The 17,585-nt window shown below is 40.3% G+C and overlaps 3 protein-coding genes across 3 annotated transcripts; all 3 read right to left on the bottom strand.

Moving 5' to 3' along the window:
• Positions 1-1,865: 1,865 nt before the first annotated feature.
• Positions 1,866-6,261, bottom strand: LOC112576049 (E3 ubiquitin-protein ligase TRIM56-like). The gene is made up of 6 exons (XM_025258272.1): positions 6,160-6,261; positions 3,953-5,030; positions 3,578-3,712; positions 3,261-3,395; positions 2,869-3,027; positions 1,866-2,451 (listed from the first exon to the last, which is right to left on the bottom strand). The coding sequence occupies exons 2-6, from the start codon at positions 5,006-5,008 to the stop codon at positions 2,410-2,412; spliced, it is 1,527 nt and encodes a 508-aa protein (XP_025114057.1). The 5' UTR covers positions 5,009-5,030; positions 6,160-6,261; the 3' UTR covers positions 1,866-2,409.
• A 2,221-nt stretch (positions 6,262-8,482) lies between these two features.
• On the bottom strand, positions 8,483-14,464 carry LOC112576050. Its single transcript, XM_025258273.1, has 10 exons — positions 14,278-14,464; positions 13,849-13,972; positions 13,498-13,701; positions 12,678-12,772; positions 12,227-12,283; positions 11,300-11,995; positions 10,894-11,014; positions 9,641-10,110; positions 8,866-9,218; positions 8,483-8,619 (listed from the first exon to the last, which is right to left on the bottom strand). Exons 2-7 carry the CDS (start codon positions 13,913-13,915, stop codon positions 10,961-10,963), a joined length of 1,173 nt encoding a protein of 390 aa, XP_025114058.1. The 5' UTR covers positions 13,916-13,972; positions 14,278-14,464; the 3' UTR covers positions 8,483-8,619; positions 8,866-9,218; positions 9,641-10,110; positions 10,894-10,960.
• Positions 14,465-14,762: 298 nt separating this feature from the next.
• On the bottom strand, positions 14,763-16,960 carry LOC112575728. Its single transcript, XM_025257729.1, has 5 exons — positions 16,829-16,960; positions 16,357-16,490; positions 15,528-15,728; positions 14,955-15,086; positions 14,763-14,839 (listed from the first exon to the last, which is right to left on the bottom strand). The coding sequence occupies exons 2-5, from the start codon at positions 16,451-16,453 to the stop codon at positions 14,763-14,765; spliced, it is 507 nt and encodes a 168-aa protein (XP_025113514.1). The 5' UTR covers positions 16,454-16,490; positions 16,829-16,960.
• Between the last annotated feature and the right edge of the window lie 625 nt (positions 16,961-17,585).

The raw sequence follows: 17,585 nt of genomic DNA, 5'->3' as shown, positions 1-17,585 counted from the left end.
TCCTGGGGAGCCAGGCTAATCGAAGCCACGAGGGAAGTAAACAAAGGCAGGTAGATGACCATAGTCTTGGGAAGACGCGAGCACTGGGTATAGGTGCTGGGTCAAGATAGGGTGCTGAAAGTAGTGATCGCGAGATGCGAGGACCAACTAGCACGGCGGAACCGCTGCAGGTAGATGACAGTGGCCATCGCGGGTGGCGAGAACCAGCTGTCGAGGTTATACCTGTGCAAGCGGAGGGCAGCAGCTATCGCGGGATGCGAACGCTGACTGTCGAGGAGACACCGAAGCGGGTGGGTGGTGACAGCTATTGTGAAGGGCGCATAGCAAGTGTTGCCATGGAACCGCCGCAGACGGGTGTTAGTGGCGAGCGCTCGACGCAAGCGCGGAGTACTGAAACGGAACTGCAATATGCAGGGGGCAATGGCAGTCGCGAGACGCGGACGCCAATTGCAACTGGAGGACCGCTCGAAGCGGAGAACGTGCAGACTCTAGCTGTTGAGGTATTGCCGGTGAGGGTACGGAACAGCAGTGAGCAATGGGAAAAGAAACTAGCTGTCGAAGAAGCGCCATTCTTGGCGAGAGACAATGGTGGTCCTGGAAAGCTGGTGACAGTTGTCTGTGGGTTGCCACAGGCAGTTGATATAACTAGTGCGAGTGGAGGAGAGAATACTATCAGTTATGACCGGTCTATCAAAGTAGACGGTGGGCCGAGTTTGACTACACGACCTGTAGTGCCGACAACGAATACAGACGGAGAGGTTGGGGTAGATATGCAGACGGTAATCGTCAAGTTAAGCGCCATAGTCTTTGCAGAAGGTGCAGAAACCTCCAGAAGTGACTCAATAGCTAGAAGTATAGGAAAGAAGAAGCGAACAAAGTGGAAGCAGGCTGTTGTAAGGAGAAAGATGAGGAAGGCAGGAGGCGTTACTTCGTCACACCCTGCTATAGTTAGATGGAAAAAGTCTCCACGGCTGTTCGCCCAGTGAGCAGAACTGAGCTGAATATAACTACAGTTCGATGAAAGATAAACTGTGGTTAGCAACTACCTGTTTGAAGTTTCTGGTGTTGTTGATTAGCTCTATTGTTAAGAAACTGGTTAGTATTTGATGTGAGGGTAGATACTGCTTTAACTTGGTTTTTGGTTGGGAAGATGGATGATATCTTAAGAATGTCCATTTAATTTCGTATGTTTGTGGAAGAAAGTCCTGAGGAGTTTCTTCTTGAAGTGGGGGGGGGGGGTATGTTACGAAATTAAGTATTGACGTCATTATGTTACGAAACTAGGTATTGACGTCAGACGCGTTGTGTCATGGAGTTGGTGGTTAACATCTGGAAGTTTGGGTTGAAGAAGAAGAAAGACAGGATTTGTCGGGCGGACGACAAGGAAATACAGGAGTCAGCTTTATCTGTTGGTTGTAGATAGCGAGTCGGTGCAGCGTTGAAGTAGAAAGAGAGATAACAAGCAGTTATATTTTTGTGTCCGTTTACTAACATTACTGAAAACGTAACATTGGGAATACCCGGTATACTATCCGACAGACTTAGCTTGTTACTACACTTACGGTGACTTACCACTCTAGAGACGGTCAATCCGAGATCACTATTAAAGATGCTGCGTGGCTGAAGTTCTCTCAGCATTGAGTAAAAGCGGTTAATGAATTATGCCAGCTGCTTAGTCTCAGAGGCGCTCCTTTAACTAGACAGACACGCACCTATTCCTTTGCAGTGGTATAGTCATCAATGTTCACAAAGAAACCCAGAGAGCTCGAGGACGTGCACCACAGAGCAACACAGGGAGTAGCAGAGTTGTCCCACCTTGACTATAGAGTTGTCCCACCAATTGTGTAAATGCATTTGGTTTGCTTGTGTGTGTGTGTGTGCGCGCGCGCGCTCTGGATGCCAGTGTAATTATTAAGATGCTTGTAACACACACACTTAGGCAGGAGGAGCAGTGCATCCATGTGTTGCATTACAAACTACCCCAACTCCCTCGTCAGCATCGTCAATATCTCGTCTTCACTTTCATTCCATCAACAAAGTATGGCCGCTTGTGTAAATAAGCCACATTAATCATGAAGGCAAAGAGAAAATTATATCAGTCAATATCGATAAAACACAAAAATTTGATGTCAGAGTTTCATTGCTTTGCCGAGAACAATGTTCTTCGTTTGAACCAGTTTGTTGGAAGAAATGTAAAGACGTAAATAAGACATGTTAATAAAATTCAAAATCTTTACGTTTTTATGTTAGTTTATATATGTGTATATGTGTGTGTTCTTGTTTGGAGTTAATTTATACATACTTTAGTTACAATCACCGGTCTCTGTGTTTTTTATGAACATTCAAGCAAAGTGCTGTGATGATCTGAATCCTGACAGTAGGTGTACAGACACATTTCTCTCCCTTGCATTACCTCGATTGATGCCACTTTCTTGTGGGAAGTATTTTTATCTGCACAGTTTAAACAAGGAATAAATAGACAAATAAATAACCAAACAAGTCAATATACAATATTAAAAATGCATACAATTTTTTACAAGTTATACACAATCTTTCACGAGAGGAAAACACGTGCACAGTGTCAACAAAACCCTGTGTACTTTGCTTTCACGCATGCGCAGTGGCAGATCGTTAAAAGTCAATGGAATTTTGGGCAAAAACAATGTTATTATTGACTTTTAACATTTATTTGGCTGAGCCACTACTTTGCATGCTTACAATGATAGGCACTTGCAGATATAAATGTGACTTGTGGGATGGCGTCCCGAACGAGAATAAACACAGTATTTAAACACTGAGCACGTGGGCTGATGACAGGGTTTGTGACACGGAAGTGATTCGTGCTTGTCACGTGATAAAACTTCCTACCTTTCTCACATCACAGCCCAGGTCAAAGACGGCATAGCAAGGCCGAGGAACATCTTTTATGCTTATAACCATTTCCACTCCGTTGGAAAATGTGTGGATGTTGTTCATGGAATCCAGCACCAGTCCCAGGGTGTTGTACTTCTTCATGCGCGGTAAGCTCTGTTCAGGCAAAGGACAATGTGATACGCACGAGTGCAGGACAATGGACTGACATGCATTAATAATTTAATCTCTTTAATTACATTTTATGACAGACAGCTGGACTGTACACTTGCTACACACCCGTCGCTAAGAATCCACCCAAAGTGAACATGTTTCCGTGTACTGGGGTGTACTGTGTAAGCTCAGAGTACTCGGAGTGTATTGCAGGTGCTACAGGACGTTTTGCTCACCGGGCGCACAGGTGACAGCTCCTTCATGTCTTCAATGGTTTTCTTGATGTGCAGCTTGTCTGGGTGTGTTGCAGTTACTCCGTACACCATGCGTCCAAAGGTGTTTCCCTCTTGAACCAGCGCCACCAACATTATCTATAAGAAACACAAACATATATAAATACACAGACACGCGCGCACGTACAAACAAAACTTCGTTTACAATTGTTCCATATCTCTTCCTGCAATGCTGGCGACTCGCTTATAAAATCATGTCGACATTTACATTGATTTGATATTTTAAAATTCAATAAAATAAAATTCAATTTTTGTGTTACCTGATACATGACATTGGTCTCGAGAGGTCCACTGGACACAACAATGCCGCCTGGACCTACAGACTCCGCCCACTTCCCATTATTGGTGAGCACTACGCTGCTGCCGCGATTTGTATGGAAAGTAAATCCTGGTTTCTGCACGATTCAAGAGATATTTATTTACATGGTTATTGATATCCACTGGTTTAATAATCTTTTAGCCTACACCAAATGCATCAATCGGATAATAAGAAATCGAAAATTTATTATCTCTTTTCTACGAGAAACAAATAAACATTCGAACGGTGTCAAAAAAAAAAAAAAAAAGACAAATAAATAAATATAAAAAAAAGAAAAGATACAGAATGAGAAAATAAGGGCACGATTTATTTTTACCTCATGCTTTTTGCTCTGCTGATCCAGTTGTCTCGGTAATTGGTTTGTTATTTGTCTGACAAAGTCACTGTAGTCAGCATGTCTAAACAAGGCTTTCACATTTACATCTTCTGGCAAAGTGTCGCTGAGATCGAGAGTGTTGACCCTGTCTTGCAAAGCTCTTTTGGCATAGACCAGTCCTGGCCGCGGACACACTGCCCCAGCACGTGACACGATGCGCTTGTGGGATTTGACCCTCGCCAGGCGCTCCCTCAGCTTAAGTCTGACCTTCTGCACGGACCTTACTACTTCTTGAAAGTTTCTAGACTTTTCTTCTTCTCTTTTACAGAACTTAATCAGATTTTCACGCGCCGTGTCCATCAGGCTTTGGCAGTGAGTAGATTCTTTCAGCCGCATGTCCAGATGATTGATGGTTTCTTCTATCTTCGCCTCCGCCTTGGTAAGTTTGTCTTCGAGGTTTAAAATCTCCTTTTTTGACGACTTCATCTCGCTGTCGAGACGTATTATGCGGCGACATGCCTTGTGGTCCAAAATGCAACAGGAGGCACAAACAGCAAGATTATCATCGGAGCAGAAGTACGATATTTGTTGGTCGTGTTGAGGACACAGTCCTGGACCGCTGGCAGCCAGACGTTCAGCAGTTACAGCGGTGAGACTCTCAACCTCGTGGTTACGGGTCACCGGAAGTTTCTTGTGAGCTCGAGTACATGCTGCACAAAGCTTTACGAGACATTGTGAGCAGATGGACTCAGCCTTGACACCATCACAAGCATGACACTCATGTTCCTGAGTCAGTATGTTGACGACTGTGGCCAGTGAGTTCAGGGCCTCATCTGTGGGCAGAGCATCAGCAATGTTTTCTCCCTGTTTGGCTGGGTCAGCAAAGGCGCTTCGGCACATGGGACATTCAGGCTGTTTCCTGGCATTTATTAAAGAAATAACGCAAGTTCTACAGAAGACATGCCCACAGGGTAAAATTTTGGGTAGGACGAAGCTGTTATTGCACACTGGGCACTCTGTCTCCTGAGGTTCGTGATCACGTGATGTTGTCGCCATCTTGATTTGAAAGACGTGAAAACTGAGTTGACAAAGAAAATAAGAAACTGTGGTTAATATTAGCATAGTAAAAGATTGTAACATGAAATTTGTTGTTTAAGGAAAATGTATTAGAATTTCTGTTTAATTATTTTTCCTGTGTATACGTCTATATATATATAACGTATATATATATATATATCAGAAAGGGAGGGAAGCACAGACACATTAAACGTGTAGGTCTGTGCTTCTCTCCCTTTCTGATATTTTATATAAAGTGCGTGTGTACCCGTGTAGATATCTTAGTAGGTTGCACGCATGAGCATGATTGTGTGCTTCTTGTGCATAATTTTATGTGTAGGTTACACGCGTTCTCGCAGATGCATACAGGCATGCAAATGTGTAGCTATTTCGTCTAAGGTGACTTGTTTCTTTCATTCGTTTGAATATGACCCCGATGGGGCATCACTTTTGATGTTGAAGGCAATTTGTCATATTTGAGACTCCATCCAAGGTCCTGCACAATCAGACCGACATTTTCACTCACTCTAGCATTATTTACTATTTGTTCCATGTTGTCATTTTTTTTTTACAATGGCTATGAGCAAACAAACTACTTTAAAACTGAAAAGTGTGTGGACACTAGTATCATGAAGTGGGAGGGGCGAACTGGTGTTTTCTGTCGAACCAGCATTTAAGGCTATGTCATGGCAAAGCAACCATGATAACAGATGATACATGCAAAGGAAAAAAAAAAAACAACAACAGTGTGTCTGAAGAGAGATTTGACCCCGACACCCAATCCTGGCAGGTTTGATAACAGGCGCAGGCCGCCATCGTAACATGGGGCATAGTCCTAATCCACTCAGTCCATTGAGAAGCCGGGTTTTGCCATATAACCGGAAAATATAAGGCAACGTATCTTCTCTTTTTACTTATCACTAATCAGTCATACTGCAAAACTTATTCAAACGATATCAAATCACTTTTAAACCTAAAAGTAAAGGAACCCCTTACTAACTCATTTCCGAACTACGTTTCGCTTTACCAAGTTGTCAAGGTCATTATTATAACAAGAAATCTCGAGCATGAAGTAAAGGTAGGAAGCATAGTAATTGTTTTTGAGTGGTACATATCAGCTTCATATACAATGCAACAAACTTATTACTTACTTTTCAATAATTAAATGCGTAACCACGCATTTAATTCTCCAATAGCGATCGGAGATTCAAGTCACCAGATTATGAAGTTCTCTTCCAGGTTATGCACAGGCCGCGACAGTCAGGTGAGTGTCATTTAATTGTGTCAGTTATATATTTAGAGAGCGATCGTCTCATTTGGGAATACCCGGTATACTACCCGACAGATTTAGCTTGTTACTGCACTTACCACACTAGAGACGGTCAATCCAAGATCACTATTAAAGATGCTGCGTGGCTGAAGTTCTCTCAGTATTTAGTAAAAGCGGTTAATGAATTATGCCAGTTGCCTAATTAGTCTCAGAGGCGCTCCTTTAACTAGACAATTGCAATTGTCGTTCGGCTTGGTCTCAAGTGGTGGCAGTAGCATAGTCATCAATGTTCAAGAAGAAACCCAGAGAGCTCGAGGACGTGCACCATAGGGCAACACAGTGAGTAGCAGAGTTGTCCCACCTTGACTATAGGGATCGACTTCAAGAACAAAGAGGTCCATGTGTTTTGCATTGCATGCTGAGATGATTTTATCTCGGTTTAAAAAAAGATGACACGTGGATTATACTGCATTTATACAGAGGATTACTTGTATCTCGCAGACTCAAAGCTGCACTCTGATGGTCACAGTTCAAGCTCCGCGCACAAGTGACGAACACTTTGAGGGAAAGTCATCCTTCACGAACATGACAACACTTATGTGTCCAGATCTCTGATTGGCTGAGGCATTCGCAAAGTAATCGTATGTATCTACAATGCTGACGTCTGTCTTGACTTACTATCCACTCTCATGTCATACTCTTATCAATAATCAATTATGTACACTTTCTACTCCAAAAACTACTCAGAGAAATGTTTACAAAGAATTTATTTTTGACTTTCTTTATTAAAAGTAGTAAAGCAGGGCAATGAACTCGAAACATCAACATTGTTAAATAACTTGAGTATATTTCTTTAAGGACGTGACTGAACTGAATACAGTTAGAAAAGTAGGCAAACACAAGGTATTGATCCTAATTTTCTTACCATTTTCCGCATTTACAAAGTAAGGTTTGCCTGGAAAGCATGTATTTTGTACACATTGTACAAATCTGTTCATAAATTACGAGTTCTATGTCTGTTTTACAGTCGTTTCACAGTTCAGATAAACATATAAAAAGATTGCTCATTGACGGTCAAAGCTGAAAACAATGGAAAGTGCATTAAGTGATATATCTTTTTCTTATGTAAGTGCTTTTCCGCAAGCATTTGCTTTCTGTCAATTTGTACTCACACATATTGTTCCTCACACATGTGCAATGTTATCAACATTTCTTATACTTACATCTTCTATTCCTTATGTGTATGCTTTTTTCGCACAGCATTAAACCAACTAGTGTCAGATGTTTACAGCATGGGGGCTGTACTCAACACTAAGACAGTGAAGGTGGACATGCTGTCCACCGAATGACCGGCCTCGCTGGCGTGAGTTCACCTCTACTGTGTAACATCATGTCTTCCCTACGACTGGCGACTTGGGCAACAGTTAAGTGATGAGAAGAAGAAAAATATTGCACACAGTAGAGTGAGAAGGTTGATGTCTGAAAACAGTAAAACGAAGGGAGACGCCCGAGATTAAAGGCAGTCACTGGTTTTTCGTCCTGCAGAATGAACGGATGATGCACAAAAAGCAGATATAATTTCTTTGCCATTAACCCCAGTCTGACATTTCTTTTTTTTTGTGTTTCACAGTCTCCCATATCAACACACATCGAGGCTCAACACGAAGGTCTAAAAGTAAACCTCTTATCTAACAATCATTAAAAACTGAGACGAAGTCGATGATAACAATATAAAGATAACAGAGATTTTTACGCGACATCATACTCCGCTTTCGTTTCCAAGCTAGAATTAGTCACCCTAAAATACTAAAGTAAAATATAAAGGAAAATGAGCTTTCTGAATACTTATTTTCACTACACTTCTAAGTTTAGCCATTCTCGAATACAAACTATTTAGGCATGAGGTAGAGTTCTATGGCGCTTTAACCCAGATCAGTTGGGAAGTGCAGCTGGTTAGACCACGTAGTCTGTTCAGCTTCACTGAGCTGTATTCACTCTGTCCCTGCTTTCCTTCTGTCTTTACTTTTGAATGAACACACTTGGCCTCCAAGTAAATCACAATTTTTCTTTTATAGCCATACAGTTCTTTCGCTTCTGCTATCAACACACAGTTACTTTGTCTTCAAAAAGAGTATCAAAAGTTTCCTCCTGTAGTTTTGTTGTCTTGAAACCAGACTCCGACAGTTTCTTTAAGAACTTCGCCTCCTTCTTTAATGGCCTTCTGTCAACACCAGCACGTCTCCCTCACAAAGGCGAAGTTCTGGAAGTCTAGTTTTCTTTCGAAAGACAGAGTGGACATTGCCAGCGACTGGTGTAGACGTGGAGGTGGAAGGGGCTTTATCTATGACATAAAACCAATAAATAAAACCACAAACCTTATTAGATTAAATCAATCATTTCTATTTCATATCTTAATAGACAGAAGTAATCGACCAATTTTTTTATCCAAAACCAAAGAGATTGGAGTGATGGCTTTATCTAAGGTAGTAGATACAACAATGTTAGCTGGTGATCAATTTGTATTCATTATTTGTTTTCAAAAGTGTGAATTCTCGTTTCATGACTTCTTGAAAGAGAGAGCAGCTACCTGTAATCAAGGATTGAAGATATGTGACTACTTGGGTAGAGCAGGTGTCACAGTCATGAGGGTCACCCGCAGAATGACCGACACCACAGTGAAGCACGTGCTTGACTGCCGGCCCGTCTGTTGGCGGTGGACTTCTAGAATCGAATACCCACTCAAAGATTTGGCAGTCAGTGACTGCTTTTAATACTTCCTTCTCTTGCAAGATGGCGGGTGGAATGCTGATCGGTTTCGTGAAAACTTTTCCTGTCCATCCTTTTGGCATATCTGAATGAAAACAACTCGCGTACCATAGATGCAGATTTGGTACTTTTTCCACAAGTTTCTCACACACAGAAATCAATGACGAAGTATCTCTGCAAAGTTGAAAAAAATCCCTGGCATATTACACAGAATATTGAAATCGTCGTTATATTTTCATCTAGTGTATGTATTAATAAAAGCCGCTGTAAAATCAGATTGTGAGCGAATGTTACAAACCTAACAATTACAAGCCTACACCACTCGGGTCGATCGAATTCAGCAACAAAAATCTACTAAACGTTTATGACAGATTGACATGATGCTTTTACACTATTAACACAATCGACTTCGTGGAGATAAATGTGGTGTCTAACATCTCTATCTCTAACCCTAAAATAATCGGGTAAGGACCTTTATCTGACCTCCACCATACCTGAACATCAAATATGAAAATAGGTGCATAGTCAATATGTCAACACACGAGTACGAAAAGATTGGAAAATTCCATTACTGGATGTCACACCAAATATCTTACCTCTCAGGATTCACTTCGTCGCAAAGGATGAACAACTTTCCTCCTTTTGCAGTCGGAATAGTTCTTCAACAACGTCTGCTATACTCTGTGACTTGATATCTACGTCGTGTAGAGTAACGCGCCCTGTCTCTGACCCTGTTGTCTTCACGCCCTTGCTGAGAATCTCGAACAGCAGGCGAGACGCCGCGCGACTATTTTCCCATGTGGAGACCACGTGCACGTGATGACCCTCAGATCGCCATCGTTTGCCTATCAGCACGAGCATTCTAGTTTTTCCTGTACCTGGCAGACCACAGAGAAGTTCACGAGGTGGAGCCTCTCCTAACACAGCCATGTGGTCTTCATGAAGTATTGTGGAGGTGAAGAGGTCACCAGTGAGACACACAGCATGTTCCAGTGTTACTGGCAGGATGTCACGTGGTATGGTGTTGGGCACAGGAAGTGGGGATCTTGAGGCTGGACTACAGAATCTGTAACAGCCCGAAGACATGGAAACGTTGACTGCAGAGTTCTGCGTTGTTGTCTTAACGGGAAGGGTCACATTTCATGTGACGACAACAGTTGTACGAGGTTCAGTGGGCTAAACATTTTATTACGAGTAATCTAGTAGTTCTTATAGCATGGTTAAGCAAACATAGTGATACCATGTAAATCGTGTACAAGGCAATGTATAACTCCATCACCTTAACTGGAAATATTGCATCTCACATATGAAAAGTAATCTCATCATATCTCTTCAATCAGACAGCTGACTTTTAAAACGTCTTTAAAGTGTCTTTAGAAATATCTGACAACTTTAATCTGGAAACAAGTTTGAAAGATTTATTAAGCTTAAATTCCTTCGAAAAGTCTGGTCCGAAAATTTGGTTTTGGTCTTAATTCGGTTTTTCCTTACCAGTCTATGCCCTATTTCGTATAGCTTTTTTTCCCCTTTAGCTTATGCATGGGATGTTTCTTCGTTACATGGTATACAGAACTTAACAGTTTATTAAGTTTAGGACCTAATACTGAAAAATTATATTTTATGTGATTTTAATATTTTAATATTTTAATATTTTACCACTATTAGTAGGTGTGCTGTATGCGTTAGTAAACTAATTTATGCAATAAATTGACTGATCGGTAACCATTTCCTACAGAAATTATGTCTTTATTACATTGGTCTATGTGTAACTGTTTTGTAAAAGTACTTTTAAAGGAAGAAAGTATAAATTTTCTGGGGTTTTATTTTTGTTCAACGACGGCTCAGTTACCTGGAAATTACTGTTAGATACTGCTCATCAGTGAAGTCCTTAGTAAATGCACCGTGCAGCCATTGTTTCAGAGTCGTGTGGAGTTAGCGCTAGTCAGCTGTTCACTGCACAAGCAGGTATCCTGAAAACCAATGGAGAAAATATTGTCTGACATTGTGATGTTGTTAGTAAGAAAACAAACACGATAACTTAGCAGGTAAATTCTATAATTAACTTGTTTAAAGGTCATCGTTTGACTAAATGGACTACGTTGACCGATTTGAGGATGAAATATAATGACAAGAACACATTTCTATCATTAACTCTGTCAGCCTGTGAAAAAACTTAATGAGAGAGAGAGAGTGTGTGTGGTACAGAGAAAGCATTATCAAAGAAATATAAAAAGCTGAGAGCTTAGTGCCAGTACCTTTGACATGTCTGTACTAGACATGGTTAGCGCTATTTTCCCTTTAGTCTTCCCTTTATTCTGTTTGTTCAGCACATCTTCCACTGTCTGCTGTGAAACATTCGGTAACATCAGTGTTTTGCGCACAGGCAGGTCCCACTGTGTATCAGACAGAAGATGCCGAATCATGTGTTCCGCATTCTTTAGTCGTTTAGCGCCATTCCTTATCTCTTCCTGTAACTTCGTGTCATCTGTCGTCTTCTTTTCGTCTCCAGACTCATCAACACAAGCCTCGACCACTGCCACCACAAGCCCGTACTGGCGATGGACTATGAGGAGGTCAAAGTCCCCGTAGTCTTTAACACGTTTTCTAAGTGTATCAGGCCTGGGCAGCTGGTGACTGTGGTAGGAATCTATTGAAGTAGTCAGGTAACTGTTATATTTGAACTGAGAAATCACAAACATGGCCTCTTTCTCGTCTTCTGCCAAAAGGTGAAGATTGTGTAAGATCGTCTGCATTGCCTTGTCGTGACTCAAGACGGGTTTAATGCATTCCTGTGTTATGAAAACCTTTTTACCGGCGAACTCAACGACTTTGTATGTATTTCTATTGACATATAGGGAAGGCACAAAATAGAATCTTGTCATAATGTCCTCGTACATTTCCTTGCAAGACGTTGACAAGAAGTTTATTAATTCCATTTTGATCTCTTTGTTCTGAAACAAACAAAATAAAGCAAAACTGTATACTGATGTTTACAAAATACCACAATAAAGAAAGCTATGAGAGACTTGGACAGTTTGTACATGGTAGCTGATGGTGTTGCTGCCCCGTATTGTGTTCATCCAGGCATTTCTGTCGCCCAGCTGCTACGTTTTATAGCGTGGCTACCAGGTCATTACTGATACATTAACTATTGCATTTAAATTGCAAAGGTTCTATTTTACCTTCCGTGGAAGCATCCCATACTCCTCTTCGGAAACTACTTTCTTTGAACATATTCTGCACATACACGGGGCATGTTAAACGTGTAACTAACATGGATCACTTTGTCGTTTTCTGAATATTAAGTGGTTCTTTTATTTGCTTCTGTGTGTATGTACTATGTGTTCATGATCGATTGTTAATGTATTTTTATTCAAATAATTTCAATGTAAGACTTTACAGTAAACGTTATTAGAGAGTAATAATAGACAAAACTGTTGCTAAGTAACACTTCACACAAGCACACTCACTCTAACACATGCACACATACTCATACACACACCAACAAACATACACACCACACGCACAAACACGTACACAATCTTTCTCACACACACACTTAAACGTCCGCAAAAACACTCCTACACACACTCTCACTCTCTCTCTCACACACATATAACTATATATATATACCCATTTACGAAGAAGAATGATGATTGCGATCACCAGCGCTATCAGGACCACTACTCCAATAATTACTCCTACGATTACACCTGCGTTAACCAAGTCTGAAAGTCAAGAAAGGAATAGCTAAAACTAAAATATGTTTTGTTGGAAGAAGTATATGAAAAAGGTAAAGGACTTCATCTATTCTTTGCTAGGATGTTGGGAAGTGATGTTAGGGACCTTTTTTCTTGGGGTCAGTTAAATGTGTAAGGGTAGGGTGGGTTGACCATCTCCTCTCCCTCACTCTGTCCCCTCTCAAACGCTCTGCTGACTCAGGTACCTATGGCAGTCACATGGATGGACTGAAGCAAGTTTGCTGTCATACAGGTATTATCCATATCCACTCAATTATTATCTTTACCTTCTGGAGAAGAGGGGGTGAATAGCCGACACAGGATGCTTATTATTTGACAGATGACTGGGGTGACAGCAGACATTATGAGTAGATCAGTGGGGTTTTTTTTTGTTCTTTAAAATTGATATTTGTGTATATTTTGTGCAACTGCCAGTGCAAATGCTAAAGTAATCCCTTCCTTAATGAAACTATCATACTTTTGAATTATTAATGTAATTAGACTAAAATATAATTACAAAAAGTCCTGTATGTGAATATATCAAATATTATTGGTGAAAATACTCAAAACATGTTTATGTGTACCATGCTTATTTCAAGTTACAGCATGCGCAAATACTTCAAATCCTAATAAAATAGCTCAATTAATTTTTAAAAAGAATCTAACAATTACACTATGAAACTAAAACAATTTGTATATGTTGTTACATTTACCTGTACTTATGACCAATTCACACGATTCAAAGTTCTGGACATCAATGCTTTGCAGGTGACAAGAGTATGTTCCCCTTTGTTCAGGTGTGGCTTGGGGAATCTTGACGACGAGACGATCCGTGACGGTGTTATTAAAGTGATATCCAGTGTAGTGGTGCACACAGGCTTGTCGTCTGGCCAGGTGCCAACTCACAACGATGGTACCTAGGACACGACAACACCACGTTCGCTTAAGATGTGTGTGTGTGTGAAGGTTGTGGTGGTGGTGGTGGTCTTTGAGAAGAGGGGTAAGCATGCGAAATGTGTACACTCGCAACCGCATTTAACTGAGTTTATGTATCGAAAGAGATACTCCATCATCAAGGCGGACAACTTTGAAGTCCTGTCTGGTCATTCTGACATCAACACTAAGATGCATGTCAGTTCTGTAGGTTCCATCTCCTTGACACTAGGAATTGTACAGGATGAAGTTTAGCTGTTTGAATACAGAGAACATATGGGGATAACTTGCAATAGCAATACATAATAAAAGATGAATGAATAATGATGAATAAGGACTGACAGATAAATAATAAAAGATGAAAAAAATATTATCAATTAGGAAAACCGGTAGCAAATGAAATGATTAAGACATATGGTTAATTAGTGTCTTGGATGACACTAGGAAACGATTCAATGTTGTTTTTCAAGTAGAACTCGTGCATCACAAGAAATTTTAAAACTTTAAGAGTTAAGGTTTGTTAAAGAGGGTAATCATCTTTGTTTATACTGTTATGTTACCTTCCTGTAGTGTATAGTAGCATTTTTCATATGTGAAATATTTACACCCGGGGTGACAGCTGTAAGTCCCTTCATGAGCCTCTGAGGCGTGAGGTATCCTTAGAGTGAGATGATCAGAGACTTTTCTGTCGAACTGGAAACCTTGGGTTGTGTTACAGTTCACATCGTCTCTCTCCCATTTGCAGCTAAGCACATGAAATATGATGGAATGGCGAGTAGTGTAAGTCGTCAGTCAAAGTGGCTAAAAGTATAGGGTAAAGAAATGCAAGCTAGCGTAGACCTACCTTGTCAGATATAGGATTATACAGTCAAGTTTCTTTTGAGTCTTTTAAGTTTACATAGAAATTTTTTTTTGTAAGCTGAAACTTGATCTTCGTTGAGGCAACTCGACAAACACTTGAAAAACCATACTGCAGTCATGTAGATATTTAACATTCAAACATGTCCATTCTTCAATGACAGCTTCAAATTGTTATTCTAGAGCCCTAGAATAGCTCTTTCAGGGTCACCACATTATTAGATGTGATGGGGGAAAAAATATCATCCTTGATGGCTTTCCTTACTAGGTCACATAAAGTTAAAAATAAAATTAAATCTTCACAGATCCTTTTAAGTTTAATTGTTGCATTGATAAGAAAACAACAGATTTCCATCATAAATGATGGTTGAACACAAACCTTGTGCACCCTTGGAGTAATGGTAGACCGTGAGGTCTGCTCTGGTCTTGCTGAGGTCCTCAGGGAAGTAGCAGACGAGTTCAGTCTGCGGTTTTAGTTTGACAGACGAGACCTCACAGACTGATCGTCCCACTGAAATGTGTAAGCCGATATTTATTTATACCTTTACATATCTAGAGCGCCAATAATTTCTGAAGGAATGTTTATTTTACTAACCGTGTCTAACTGTAAGCGCCATTCCTCTTACGTAAGCATTTTCTGTGATGCATTTGGCAACAGTAAACAATAATATTTAATTATGCTGTACTGTCGCACAAAGTATCACAACTAACATAAGTAACATTTCAAACAAAGAGAAAGTGAAGAATTCATATTTAAAAACTTAGGAACGAAAAATTAAAAACAGATTTTAGAAAAGGTTTCCTAGCTGGCATGGCTACTGAATTAACATTATCCACGGCTAGGAGATATAAATAATATGTTTTATGGATCATTGCATTGTTTTCCGTTGAAGTATGTGTTTATAAGAACTTCTTATCTTGTAAAATAGTCTTTTTCGTTTGAAAGTCTTACCTGAGGAGAGTGTAAGATCGCAGGTGTTGATGGCGTTAGACCCGTAGCTAGAGAGCTGACAGGCGTACGTGCCAAGGTGTGATGCTGACACTCGTGGAATCTCTAGCGACAGTTTGTCAGATATTCTTCCATCGTATTTGTATCCTTGCCCGACGAAGCATTCTAATTTTTGCATCAACCACCAACAGTCCAGAACAGCATCTTGAACACGAGAAACGTAAATATTAGAGCAGAATGGGGCAGAAGTACCGGCCATTAAAAAAAATATTCTAACATCTCGCAGTTGTTTATTAGACAGATTGCTAATGCAGGGCTTCTGCTAAGGCTAAATTCTTTGGGGTCCCAGGGACCCCTTCTTCAGATTTTTAAGGGGTCCCTGTTCTTCGCCCAAATTTGAATGGGACCCCATTGACGAAAACTGAACGGGTCCTCCGAACTTTTAATGCGTACTGTACGGAATTTTTAGCGTAAGCAGAAGCCCTGGCTAATGTATACAAAGCAACTGTAAATACGTTATGTCCCTGTTTCAAATCACGACGGATAGCAAACAGCTGTACATATTTTAGCATTTTAAATTAAATATTATGGATGGCAATATCTATTTCAAATTACCCTCTATAATTAAACATTTGAAATTATACACTATTTCTTGTCTTGCTGTCTGTTGTGACGCTACAGTTGATCAAACAACGATAAAAAAAAATCATCCATTATAGTTAATTAATAGACAATCGATTAAACAGTAAACGTGCGCGCGCTCACACAAACACACATACAAACAAACAAACAAACAAACAAACAAACAAACAAACAACAAACAAACACACACCTGGATTTCGATCACTGCTGTATTTGTAGACGGTGAAGTCTCTTTTCGTGTGATGAACATCTTCGGGAAAATGACAAGTCAGCAAAGTATTTGCCATTAGTGCCACGAAGGAACATCACAGTTTATTTTGTTAGCTGCAAATTGGAATCGAAAAGTAAACAAGAAAGATTCTCAACCTTAGGAATGTTGAAACAACCATGTTTGTCGTTACTCTTGTAGCATCACTCTCTTACATCGTGTACGTGATTTCCCTCATTCGTCCATACATACATCCATTTATTTATCGATGCAGCCGATCCACCAACTCCTTAGTCTCAATAAGTTCAGAGTTCACAAAGGCTGTGTTTTATATCAGTATTCCAATACTCAGCAACTGAAATCGCTGTAAGTTGTTCCGAAAAACACATTAGAGAATCCCCATAAAAATTTCTCAGAAAATACTCAGCATGTTTCTTAACAAAATATTACTGACCATGCACCGACAGCCTTGTATGTGGCGAGGTGAAAAGACTCCATACAAGGACAGACACAACGACGCGAAGATCACGTGGCACGAACCCTCTGCCCATTATACTAGGAGTCGACCTAAACGAGACGATTTGGATGAGGTTGACCTGGCTTTGCATGTTATAGGAAAAATAGAAAAGGTTTTAGATACAGAAACGGAGATTTATTTACAACGAGTTGTTGTCATCCACAAACTCAGTTTATGCTAGCAGATCAGCTTTTCATGAAATTGAAGAAACGTTAACAAATTGGGATAATAAATGTGTACTTCTAATTGGAGATTTTCATGCCATAACAGGAACTATACCTAACTTTATTTACTCTGATGATGATGATGATGATGATGATGATGATGATGATGATGATGATGATGATGATGATGATGCATTTACTGCTACTACCACTGATTTGATGCATACATTTCATATTAGTAAATCGAGGTACTCTAGTGACCAGAGGGGGGTACACCGGTTTGCCATTGTGTGCATGTTTGTGCATTCAGTTCCAAAAAAGTGCCTTTATGTATATAATATGTCATGAGCCCAGCTTTGCAACATACAAATAAATGAAAAGGGGGATCATTGTAAAGTGGAAATGGTGTCAGCTAGTTTATCTTCCCGTCACGAGACTAGTTGAATGACACTGTATACAGCAGAAATAGCTCCACACAATGCACAAAGCTCCCACTTCTTCAGAAACAGTTTGTCACATGCTGCGTTTTT

This window comes from Pomacea canaliculata, linkage group LG11, assembly GCF_003073045.1.
Source record: "Pomacea canaliculata isolate SZHN2017 linkage group LG11, ASM307304v1, whole genome shotgun sequence".
NCBI lineage: Eukaryota > Metazoa > Mollusca > Gastropoda > Architaenioglossa > Ampullariidae > Pomacea > Pomacea canaliculata.
Note: the sequence above shows the minus strand (reverse complement) of the source record. Positions and strands in the feature narration are given on the sequence as shown.

Coding starts and splice junctions, on each gene's coding strand:
- LOC112576049 (XM_025258272.1), bottom strand. CDS start 5,008: ATGGCGACAACATCACGTGATCACGAACCTCAGGAGACAGAGTGCCCA. Junction 3,028..3,260: donor AGCTGTCACCTGTGCGCCCG/GTGAGCAAAACG, acceptor TTGCCTGAACAG/AGCTTACCGCGCATGAAGAA. Junction 2,452..2,868: donor TGGGCTGTGATGTGAGAAAG/GTAGGAAGTTTT, acceptor TAAACTGTGCAG/ATAAAAATACTTCCCACAAG.
- LOC112576050 (XM_025258273.1), bottom strand. CDS start 13,915: ATGCATCTTAGTGTTGATGTCAGAATGACCAGACAGGACTTCAAAGTT. Junction 13,702..13,848: donor TGTCCGCCTTGATGATGGAG/TATCTCTTTCGA, acceptor GTCGTGTCCTAG/GTACCATCGTTGTGAGTTGG. Junction 11,015..11,299: donor CTAGTACAGACATGTCAAAG/GTACTGGCACTA, acceptor ATTGGTTTTCAG/GATACCTGCTTGTGCAGTGA.
- LOC112575728 (XM_025257729.1), bottom strand. CDS start 16,453: ATGGCAAATACTTTGCTGACTTGTCATTTTCCCGAAGATGTTCATCAC. Junction 15,087..15,527: donor CGATCTTACACTCTCCTCAG/GTAAGACTTTCA, acceptor TACACATTTCAG/TGGGACGATCAGTCTGTGAG. Junction 14,840..14,954: donor TTACTCCAAGGGTGCACAAG/GTTTGTGTTCAA, acceptor TATGTGACCTAG/TAAGGAAAGCCATCAAGGAT.